The sequence below is a fragment of the Myxine glutinosa genome, chromosome 2, assembly GCF_964187855.1.
Source record: "Myxine glutinosa chromosome 2, kmMyxGlut1.1, whole genome shotgun sequence".
Classification (NCBI taxonomy): Eukaryota; Metazoa; Chordata; class Myxini; order Myxiniformes; family Myxinidae; genus Myxine; species Myxine glutinosa.
Window position 1 is genome coordinate 157,617,687 of NC_136262.1, and position 12,664 is coordinate 157,630,350.

Consider the following 12,664-nt stretch of genomic DNA (forward strand, 5'->3'; position numbering starts at 1 on the left):
TGCATCATAACTCATGTACTGCTTTACTTGACTTGGTCATTCTTCCTCGTTTTGTTTATTTACTGTGCTGTGTTTTTAAAATTACAGTAGTTTTATTATCACCCTGAGCCCGCAAAGTGAAAAGCGGGTTTTTATTTATTTATTTATTTGTATACAGAATCAAGGCTCATGTAAGAGCGAGCACATTGCACACGAAAACATGCACTGGCCCATAAAACATACAATACACCAGAAAGAGCAATCAGAGATGGCAGACCCTCGCCAGGACGTGTTTTCAGTGGTTTTAAGGCTTGTGTTAAAACAAATATGGCGGTGGAACCACGTGACCGATGACGGCATCGTATTTTTTTCTCCACCAATTTATCCCTAGATGATGCTCAATAAATTTCATCTTGATCGATGAAGTTTTGTACTTGTCAATTTATGACGTCATAATGGAGGCACCTGACATCATCCTTAACATAGGTTATTCCACATGGAGAGTTCTTTACAATGAGCCATGTTTCAATTTTTTTCATGGAGCGGTTTCAGAGATAAAGGTGAAACGTTTTTCAGTTTTTCCAAGATGGCGCCTGTACCACGGGACATACGACGTCATAATTATCATAAAAAATTCTACAGGAGGACGTGCTCCTATGGTGAAAATGTGTTCATTGGAAACTTGCAGAGATAAAAAAAAAATCATACTGATAGATCAAGCACTGCACTTTTTTTTTTTCTTTTTTTTTTTTTTTTTGTATACAAGATCGAGGCTCGTGAAAGAGCGAAGTCATAATGTGACTTTAAATAATGTGTCATAATGTGACGTCATACTTTTCGAATTATGACGTCATAATGAAGGTACCGATGACATTATCATTAACATATCTTATTCCCCATGTGGAGTTCTTTATAAGGAGCCATGTTTCATTTTTTTTCCATGGAGCGGTTTCGGAGATATCGAGGTGTAAAAGTTTTCCAAGATGGCATCCGTACCACGTGACCTACAATGTCATAATTATCACTAAAATTATACAGGAGGAGGCCATGCTGCTATGGTGGAAAATTCCACGTCAATCGGACTAATGCTTGCCGAGAAAATGAATTTAAATAATGCAGACACGTACGTACAGTACGTACGACATATGTACTTACACACGTGAATGTACATACGCAACGGATCTTTTAACTCCGCTTTTCGCTTAGCGAGTGAAAGGACATTTTTCCCTGCAGATCAGGGGTTGGCCTTTTTCGGGCACCGTGGTCCCCTTTTTGAAGCAATGTTTTATGGCCGGATGCCCTTCCTGCCACCAACCCTGTTAGTTGGCTCTTGCGACACATGGAATTACCATTGAACTGGTACTCAATTTGCCGACCTCGGAAGGATGGCAGGCTGAGTCAACCCCCATGGCGTAAATTCAGTGATCGACCAGGATTCAAACCCAGGATCCTAGGATCCCAAGCCGGCACCCTAACCGCTGAACCCAGGACCTAGGATCCCAAGCCAGCACCCTAACCGCTGAACCCAGGATCCTAGGATCCCAAGCCGGCACCCTATCCACTGAACCCAGGATCCTAGGATCCTAAGCCAGCACCCTAACCACTGAACCCAGGATCCTAGGATCCCAAGCCGGCACCCTAACCACTGAACCCAGGATCCTAGGATCCCAAGCCGGCACCCTAACCGCTGAACCCAGGATCCTAGGATCCCAAGCCGGCACCCTAACAGCTGAACCCAGGATCCTAGGATCCCAAGCCGGAACCCTAACCGCTGAACCCAGGATCCTAGGATCCCAAGCCGGCACCCTAACCACTGAACCCAGGATCCTAGGATCCCAAGCCGGCACCCTAACCGCTGAACCCAGGATCCTAGAATCCCAAGCCGGCGCCCTAACCGCTGAACCCAGTCTCCTAGGATCCCAAGCTGGCACCCTAACCGCTGAACCCAGGATCCCAGGCCGGCACCTTAATCGCTAAGCCAACACCAGGCTTCAAATGTGAGTGACACGGGCTAATTTATTGGTGCCTTGCGATGCCTTGGGGGCACCCAAGAGTCAAACACAAAGGTGGACTGAAGCCGCATGTAGAGCGGGATACCTATGCCTGAAGATCATCAATGAGACAGCTGGTTTTTATTGACAATTCAACAGCAACAGGATGTCATGATCAATATTGCTTTCAATCGGATATTGGTTCACTGGCCAACCACTACACCATCAAACCCTGCACTTCATATTAAGCCCTTAAGTAAACCCAAAATACAACAAGTCATTAAAAGCCAACATATGTCATACGAGTACACCTGGAAATGCAAAGTTTATGTCCTCACCTTGATTAAACAAATACAGTAAAAATGCAAAGTACAAGGGTTACACACTAGACAAGGTACTTACTTGCTTTATACATTACTCTCGAAACCACAATATATAAGTTAAAATGACTGAAATGTAATACCAGTACCAGGTAACTGCAACAGATGATTAAAACATCTTGCATGTCCATTGGGTCATCCAACCTGCCGCCATCTTGCACATGGATTACTCATTCATGGTTAGATTAGTAAATGAAGAACCGAACACCTGACTACCTGTACCTGCAGTTACAAGCCATGAGGGCTCATGATAAAGATATCTGATATTATTTTTGGTCACATGGTATTTGGGGCAGCCATGGTAGACAACCTCTAATTGGAGGTCTATGGAACCAAGAGATGTGACTGTTTGGTGGGGCATCGTAAAGGTCTTGAGTCTGCTTGCCTGTTGGAAGGGGGAGGGAGGGAAGAGGAGAGGAAGGTCATTATGTAGTTTGCTACATTCTTAAATGAAAAGTTTGAAATTAGTGTAGTCTGTAGACACGTCATTACTGAAGGACGCCATACATCAGGGCATTGTGGTTACGTGCGACATTTTGGGCATTATTGACCAATATGCACACAAAAAAAATGAATAGGTATCTCGGAATGAATAGGTATCTAGGCCCGGTTGGTCGATCACATGATCAATACTGATGTAAAAAAAAATCAGTGGTTAAATGTCAGAATCAAAATCCACAACTCTGGCTGAATTATTTTTGGAGCTATGTCATCTTCTTCTTCTTCTTTGGGATGTGGTGCATGGCTGTGAATAATATCATTTGCTGAGGGTGTGGCTGTGCCACTGATGCAGTGCCACCTGCAGGTTAAAGCAGGTATTTGGAATTTGGCCATGGTGCTGGTGATACCTTGCCTACTCTTCGTGAAAGACGCCATGGGATATTTAAGCAACACCCAGTTTAATGTCCATCCAATGGACGGCACACACATTGATGAATCACTCTGCCTGTGAAACACTGGGATGAAGGCCAAGATTCAAACCAAGTTTACAGCTGAGCCAAGATTCAAACCCAGGCTCGACAACCCAGGCTTGAAAACCCAGGCTCGACAACCCAGGCTCAACTACCCAGGCTCAACCTGTGTTTCTTGCATTATTTTACGAGGTATCTCAAACACACTCCTTTAGTGGGTCACATGACATGTGGGTCTGTCAGTCTGCCCATCAGTCCGTCCCACCTGTGGGTTTTCAGACTTTTTTTCCCATACCCTTTAACATATTGAACTGAAACCTGGTACATGGCTTTACTATGATAAGTTACATAACATGTTCAAGTTTCAGGGAGTTTGGTCAATCTTTCACAGAGTTATACCCTTTTTGGGCTTTGAAAATATCACATCAGGAGGGCACATGCATTGAAATTCTCGCTGTTGTTCAGTCTATTGTGATGACGATGTAACGCAGCTTTTTGGTTTATTGTCCAGATTCCATCGGGCTTTTAGATCGCTGGAAACAGTTACGCAACAATTGATTTCGCTTGGCCAACAATGTAATCTTTTGCGTGATTATCGGCATCGGCACGATACTCACTCGTTCTCGGTCTTCCTTGGACGGTAGCACGACACTGAGCATGGGTCCGGTGGGAAGTTCTGGGCTGACTGGCTCTTATGGTCTTTTAAGACGTGCCCACAACCTCTTTGGAGTCTTTGGAGTGACGTCTGTCACAGTACATACATGTAAACCTGAGAAATTGTGAACATGGTATGACAGCTCGTTTTGTCGAACAGAATGTGTAAAAGTTCCCGCCATGTGGTAATATGTGAAAATGACACCAACAAAATGCGAGGATCAATACAAAGAAGTGCAGTGGGGCTTTGACAAAAATTTGAGGTGACAAAAATTGACAAAAATCCTAGGATCCTTGGTTCCAGGAATATAAAAGGACAAACATGGCCATAGGCATGAACAACACCATTTTTGATGGCACTATGCCCAATCAAAACTCATGGTGACGTTATTTGGCAAGGCATCTCATGGAGAACTTTTTTTATTGTCCTCGGGTGCAACACTCACCACCGAGTTACAAACTGCCTCTGGAAGCAACGTCAGCACAACAACTGTTCGTCGGGAGCTTCATGAAATGGATTTCCATGATTGAGCAGCCACACACAAGCCTAAGATCACCATGCGCAATGCCAAGCGTCGGCTGGTGTGGTGTAAAGCTCGCCGCCATTGGACTCTGGAGCAGTAGAAAGACGTTCTCTGGAGTGATGAATCACGCTTCACGTATCAAAGGATATCAACTAATCTAACGAAAAATGTCCCACAACATGTAGATCCAAGGGATGGGAACGAAGATCATTTGTGGCCACATTTCGACGTTCACCTGATGGCCAGGTGGCAGAGAGGTTGGCAAGCAAAGCAGGATCCCAAACAGTCGAATGCCTGAGATATCTCCAAGAAGACGGTCCTAACCTATTGTAGAGATTGAGGACCTCCATCCATTGCTGAGAGAAGCAGAAGCATGTCAGAGTTGAGTGGCTGGGACTGAATCCAAACTGATGGTTGGAAATCAGACGGTTTGAAACCAGAACAGACTTATTATCGGAAGCAATTATGGATTCCATGACATTGCATGCAATTGGAGACAAGCGATCACTGGCCTATAGTTGGTAGGGTCTGTTTTTGTACCCCTATTTTGGAAGGGAGTGATGTTTATTATTACTCCCGCCAGGGAGTAATGCATTCGATAGTGTCCATCCGTGTGTGTGTTCGTGTGTTCGTGTGTTTGTGAACAAGATATCTGGAAAAGTTCTGAACGGATTTGGATGAAAGTTGGTGGGATGATTGCCCTTATGATAAGGAAGAATTGATTAGTTTTTGGTGAAACTCAGGATATTATTCCGGATCCAGGAATTTTTTGAAGGATTTTTTTACCATTGGAAGATGGGGCTCAGCAGCGGCCACCCATGGCGGGAGTATGCGCTCTACTGAGTGGTGTTCTAGTTGTTACTTTTTTTTTTGGATACAAGATCGAGGCTCGTGTAAGAGCTAACATTGATCACAAAAATACAAACTAACACATAAAACAGAAAACATATGATAAAAGGAGTGGGAGACAAGATGGAGAGTAGGGACATCGGGAGATCTGTAGGAGGGAGAGGGCTTGGGGGGTGGGGGCATGGGAAGAGAGGGGGGGGTGGGAGAGGTTAAAAAAAAAACACATGGACACTGCTAGGACTTCCAGGAAAGAAGTCGGTATTTCAAAAAAGTGGATCTGGGGTGAATTAACTGGGGGAGAAAAGATCAAGGTTTTGGATGGGGGAAGATAAGAGATGGTGGTGAACAGCTGTTTTAAAGACCTGGAGGGAAGAGTGGGATTGAAGAGAGTGAGGAAGTTTTTTTCCAGAGGCGGGAGAAAAGAGGAATGAAAGAGTGAAGGTGAGCAGAGAGTCTAGATTTTGGCAGTTCTATGCAGAGGAGTCGATGTTTGCTGACTTCTATGCAGATGAGAAGTAGCCAAAGAAGGGCAGACCAATTAGGGCAAATAGAGGGGGAGCATGAACTGCAGAGCAGGGTTTGAGATCATCGGCACTGACTGATGCCATCTGGCCTCATGATGGAGAAAGAGGCTGGTAGCGATATCTGAGTTGCACGGTTCACGGGTTTGAAAAGGCATTTGATTCAAAATCATAACCCATATATGAAGAAGAATAGAAGGTGAATAGTAAAGGAAGAATGATGGGCCAAATAGCCTCCATCTCTATCTTTACCTCCACCACCAAAGGTAGATGGAGGTTATGTTTTCACCCTGTCTGTCTGCTTGTCTGTCTGTTTGTCTGCTTGTGAACAAGATATCTCAACAAGTTGTGGACGGATTCAAACGAAATTTTGCAGAGATGTAGTGTATGTGACAACGACGAAATGATTAGATTTTGGTGAAGATCCGGATTCGGTTAGTATAATTTTTTAAGTGATTCTTCACCATTGGGAGATAGGGCCAAAAAGGATATATAGCAGGACATCTCAAAAGGTTGTGGATGGATTCAGACGAAAGGTGGTGGACCGGTTGGGTGTCTGACAACGACTAATCAATTCGATTTTGGTGAAGATCGAAACATGGATTCGGATACGATAATTATTTAATTTTTAAGTGATTCTTCACCATTGAGAGATCGGGCGAAAAGCGATATATAACATGATATTCAAAAATAGTTATGGAGGAGTTATGACTAAACTTGGTGGACGAGTTGGTTAGGTGACAAGAACAGGCCGATTAGATTTTGGTTCAGGTCCGAATCCAGATCCGGCCTATCAGTGGATACAAAACATAAACTGTTCAGCCTGGCGGAGGTATTCGCTCTATCACGTACCGTTCTAGTTATCCAATGGTTTTTTTGGATATTCTCAATACACAACTAGACTTATTTGCCAATCCTGGAAAGCAAAGTGTGCTCAATGTCCTTCTGCAATGCATCCCATATTTTGATCCTACATACCAGGAATGCGATTGTTGGAGATCTCAGCATATGGCGGTTCAGAAATCACAGGAGACCTCATGTCCACATAGCCGGCTTCCAGGACACATGGAGCAGTTGCATGTGTGGTAGACAATGGACCCAGGTGTCCCAGGGGATCATAGATGGTTGCGTAAGGCGCATCATTGGACGTTGATGGAGATCTAGGTGCACAGTACGCGTCTTCAAGCTCTAGAGGAACATGAAAGCACACAATGTTAACTCTATCATTAACACCCCACACAATGTTAACCCACCCCACCCTTTTCTGGATAACTTTGTCTGCAGGATAAAGTGGTGATTTTCTGGATAACTTTATCCGCTGAATAAAGTGTTGATTTTCTGGATAACTTTATCTGCAGGATAAAGTGGTGATTTTCTGGATAACTTTATCCACAGGATAAAGTGGTGATTTTCTGGATAACTTTATCCCCTGGATAAAGTGGTGATTTCTGGATAACTTTATTCTCTGAATAAAGTGGTGATTTTCTGGATAACTTTATTCTCTGAATAAAGTGTTGATTTTCTGGATAACTTTATCTGCAGGATAAAGTGGTGGTTTTCTGGATACCTTTATCTGCAGGATAAAGTGGTGATTTTCTGGATACCTTTATCTGCTGGATAAAGTGGTGATTTTCTGGATAACTTTATCCGCAGGATAAAGTGGTGATTTTCTGGATAACTTTATCCTCAGGATAAAGTGGTGATTTTCTGGATACCTTTATTCTCTGAATAAAGTGGTGATTTTCTGGATAACTTTATCCACAGGATAAAGTGGTGATTTTCTGGATAACTTTATCCCCTGGATAAAGTGGTGATTTCTGGATAACTTTATTCTCTGAATAAAGTGGTGATTTTCTGGATAACTTTATTCTCTGAATAAAGTGTTGATTTTCTGGATAACTTTATCTGCAGGATAAAGTGGTGATTTTCTGGATACCTTTATCTGCAGGATAAAGTGGTGATTTTCTGGATACCTTTATCTGCTGGATAAAGTGGTGATTTTCTGGATAACTTTATCCGCAGGATAAAGTGGTGATTTTCTGGATAACTTTATCCTCAGGATAAAGTGGTGATTTTCTGGATACCTTTATTCTCTGAATAAAGTGGTGATTTTCTGGATAACTTTATCCCCTGGATAAAGTGGTCATTTCTGGATAACTTTATTCCCTGAATAAAGTGGTGATTTTCTGGATAACTTTATTCTCTGAATAAAGTGGTGATTTTCTGGATAACTTTATCAGAAGGATCAAGTGGTGATTTTCTGGATAACTTTATCCACAAGATAAAGTGGTGATTTTCTGGATACCTTTATCTGCTGGATAAAGTGGTGATTTTCTGGATAACTTTATCCGCAGGAGAAAGTGGTGATTTTCTGGATACCTTTATCTCCTGGATAAAGTGGTGGTTTTCTGGATAACTTTATTCACAGGATAAAGTGGTGATTTTCTGGATAACTTTATCCACAGGATAAAGTGGTGATTTTCTGGATACCTTTATCCCCTGGATAAAGTGGTGATTTTCTGGATAACTTTATCTGCAGGATAAAGTGGTGATTTTCTGGATAACTTTATCCGCAGGATAAAGTGCTGATTTTCTGGATACCTTTATCCCCTGGATAAAGTGGTGATTTCTGGATAACTTTATTCTCTGAATAAAGTGGTGATTTTCTGGATAACTTTATCCACAAGATAAAGTGGTGATAAAGTCTTACAAGGAGATTTTCATGTATAATTTTCATGTCTCTAATTTTCTAAATGGGCTGTCAGGATAGCTCAAAGGTTGTGTGCTCATGTTTGAGTTGTCCAGTCTTGGTTTGATTCCAAGTTAGACTCTTTCAAAAGTGGTGAAGCCACAAGAGTAACTTTCGGAGTGGACAGCACATAATAGAATTGGATTTGGTGGTGGTAAGGAAGCGTCAGATGTGGAGGGTTAAGGATTGCAAGGCAATGGTGGGAGAGCGTGTTACCACCCAGCACAAGCCTGTGGTGTTTGTGGTGAGGATGAAGTAAAGGATGGAGGTGAAGCGCAGGCATTGTAAGGTTATTAGGTGGGGTGTGTGTAGGGGAAACAAGGCAGAAGAGTACAAGGAGATGATGAAGGCCAGGTATGAGCAAGTTAGCAAAGAAGCAGAAGGTTTGGAGAAGGAGTGGAAGAAGTACGGAGAGGCGTTTAGGGGAATTGCAGAAGTGTTGTGTGGAAGGATGTCAGGATAGGGTGCGTCGTCGCCAGATAGAAAACAAGTATGGTGGACAGAGGAAGTAGAGAAGGCAGTTGGTGAAAAGCATGAGGTTTGGAAGAGGATAGAGAAGATCAAGGACATTAACCTAAAGGAATCACTGAAAACAAAGAAGTAATGCTCACGTACGACCTAATGATCCCATCGAGCGTGAACATAGAAAGCAAAGCATTGTGACCAAACTTATACTTCGGTAAAAAAGAAAAGAAAAAAAAAAGATGGCATTGCCAATTGTGGTGCCAGTACCCAGCGATTTTGGCCTAAACAATGCAGAAATCAAGAAAATGACTAAATAACAGGATCTCAGGAATGATAAAGAAGTCCATGAATGAATCCATGAATCATGATCTCTTACCCAATCTCTACCTTTGACATGCAGCTTAAACTCACCAAAAATAGATTGAAGACCTCAATATGAGACCTGCAAGATCAGGGTCCTCTCTCTCTAGACATATCTTGTGCTTTTGAATCAATCTGGCATTTTGCCTTACTCTCCAAACTATCTGCCTATGGTATCCAAGGCCAATTCTACACATGGCTTACTGACTTCCTCTACTCTCATAACCAATGTGTGACTCTCAATGGAGTCCTTGCATCTCCTCACCCAGTCAAGGCTGGAGTACCCCATGGTCGTGTTCTGGGCCCAGTCCTATTCCTGATCATCATCAATGATCTCTCTGACTCTGGAAAATCCCCTTTATCTATTTGCTGATGACTCCATCCTCTGCTGTGACATCCCTCATCCTTCAGATCGGCAGTTCTCTGCAGCAGCCCCTCCCTCTATTCAGATCTTGACAAAATCACAAGCTGGTCAAACACTTGGATAATATCTTTCAATCCTGACAAATCTCACACTCTCATGATCTCTCTCCAAAAGTACCATCTGGCAAACCCTCCTATCTACTTTCTCAACAAAGTTCTTGAGGATATTCAGTCATTGAAACTCCAAGGTCTCACTACCGGCCATGATATTTCTTGGGGAAACCACATTTCAAAGTTGGCCTCCAAAGCCAGCCAATGACTGGGCATCCTCCATCGTATAAACTACATCATCTTTCCTTGGCACTCCTTAACTTATATCCACCTACAAGGCTTTCATCCACAGCTTAATGGAGCACTTCTCTCCCATCTGAGCTGGCTCCCCTGCCTCACATCTACCTCAGATTGATCCTGTGGAAACCAAGGCCTTCAAAATTAATTAAATTTCCCGCAATGAAGCTGGGGCTATTGGCATATCACTTCACCATTGCAGACAGGTCGGTGGTCTCTCTGTTTTCCACCACCTCCTCTCTGGTCTTGCACCCTCTGCTCTTTCTATGCTTTGTCCCCCCATACCTTCCCCCCCCCCCCCCCAACCCCCTGCCAGGATTCTGCAGGGCACACACACTCTGCCATCAACTCCCTTCTGGCAAAACCACCTAAATCCAGGATCACTGCTCACCTCCACTCATTTGTTCTTCTTTTTTTTCCCCGCTTATAGAATCAACTTCCACGTCACCTTCAATCTCATTCTTCCCTCCAAGTCTTCAATACAGCTCTTCATCACCATCTCAGATCGTCCCCAATCCAAAACCATTATCTTTCCTACACCCGTTAACCTCCCCACCCTACCCTAATCTGTCCTCCTTTCAGATTTTCAGTTTTCCCTCCTGAGAGTTTCCATCTGTATCCATCTTGTCCACCCCGTGCATCCTCTCTTACTCCCCCATTCCGCCCCATACGAATTGTTTGTCCACCTCCCTCTGTTTTGAAGTTTCCTCTCTCTCTTTCTCTCTCTGCTGTTCCTTTTGTTCTGGTATGTGCTGACACATTCTGTGTATTTGTACTAGCTCTTTTATGAGCCTCCATCATGTATACAAAAAAACAAACATTTTCTATGAGGGACTACATGTTCCCAGATGTGGCACTTCTGCTGGAACTTCTTAAGAACATAAAGTATCGTTAGTTTCAACTCCACTGTCAAATTCTGTTATAGAATCTAAATTTTCTCTGGACCCTAACTGTTGTCATTCCTACCCAGATCATAGGGATTTGCTGGAGGTTTGGAGTGCCACAGTGAGGTGGTGTTGGACGGTCCAAGCTTGGCTCGCTCCAAATTCTTCAGAGTGATAAACAGGCTGCGATTGTTTTCAGGCTGTCGATGAATAACACACAAAAGTACATTGGCACACCAGACGGAGAGGTGTCAGTTACAAACACGTTTCCAAACCCCTCTCGAAAAAGGATTTGTGGGTGACCTGTACTGTTCTTAGCCAAGGAGTTCTTCTAGACTTGTTGTGGGCACCCCATTGCACTGATAAAGAGTGAATGCAAAGTTATGACCCGCCACTAGCCTCCCAGGCTACCACCGCCCCCTCTGCATCCCTTTCCTTAACAAAAACAATGTTTATCCTCATAATGTATAAAACACAGCGGAAAAATATTGGTGAGGAGACTGCACTGTAGTTTCAAATAAGGCTAAGGGCAACAGTATTAAGGATTTAGATTCTAATCTTCAAATCTTTAGGAAGTCAAGATTATCTCATGAGAATTGCGCCTTCATGATTGGATTGTTGCTAAAAACCCTGATAATCTGTCTGCCCCACCTGATCTGCCCCCATTGCTCGAAGCTCGGATAAGCGCTATCCCATGGATAAATTACCTATCCGGTAGATAAAATGATCCTCTGGTTAATTTATGTTGCTCAAAGCCTGGATAACTTTATCCACAGGATAAAGTGGTGATTTTGTGGATAACTTTACCCGCAGGATAAAGTGGTGATTTTCTGGATAACTTTATCCACAGGATAAAGTAGTGATTTAATGGATAACTTTATCCCCAGGATAAAGTGGTGACTTTCTGGATAACTGTATCCGCAGGATAAAGTGGTGATTTTGTGGATAACTTTACCCGCAGGATAAAGTGGTGATTTTCTGGATAACTTCATCCGCTGAATAAAGTGGTGATTTTGTGGATAACTTTATCTGCTGGATAAAGTGGTGATTTTCTGGATAACTTTATCCACAGAATAAAATGGTGATTTTCTGGATAACTTTGTCCGCAGAATAAATTGGTAATTTCCTGGATAACTTTATCCGCAGCATAAAGTGATAATTTTCTGGATAACACAATCCACGGAATAAAGTAGTGATTTTCTGCATAACATTATTCCGTGGATGAAGTGGTGATTTTCTGGACAACTTTATGCACTGAATAAAGTGGTGATTTACTGGGTAACTTTATCCACAGGATAAATTGTTGATTTATTGGACAACTTTATCCACTGAATAAACCACCATTTAGAGGCCATTTTTCCCCGCAAGGCAGGGGTTGGCCTTTTTCGGGCACCATGGTTGTTGTTGTTTTTTGGTCCCCTTTTTAAAGCAATGTTTTACGGCCGGATGCCCTTCCTGCCGCCAACCCTTTTTGTTGCCTTTTACGACAAACAGGGAATTACCAGTGAACTGGTACTCAATTAGCCGACCTCGGAAGGATGACAGGCTGAGTCAACCCCCCTGGCGTTAATTCAGCGATCAAACGGGATTCGAACCCAGGATCCTAGGATCCTAAGCTGGCACCCTAGCCGTTATCCCAACACCACTGAATAATGTGGTGATTTGCTGGATAACTTTATCTGCTGG

At 43.0% G+C, this 12,664-nt stretch overlaps 1 protein-coding gene across 1 annotated transcript in view; it reads right to left on the reverse strand.

Moving 5' to 3' along the window:
• Positions 1-2,094: 2,094 nt before the first annotated feature.
• LOC144890815 (uncharacterized) overlaps positions 2,095-12,664 on the reverse strand; it is a 40,064-nt gene continuing 29,494 nt past the window's right edge. The window contains exons 4-6 of the mRNA XM_078772656.1: positions 11,061-11,178; positions 6,788-6,997; positions 2,095-2,735 (exon numbers count right to left, since the gene is read on the reverse strand). Coding sequence (XP_078628782.1) covers positions 2,617-2,735; positions 6,788-6,997; positions 11,061-11,178 — 447 coding nt within the window. The 3' untranslated portion in view covers positions 2,095-2,616. The remainder of the gene's footprint in view (positions 2,736-6,787; positions 6,998-11,060; positions 11,179-12,664) is intronic.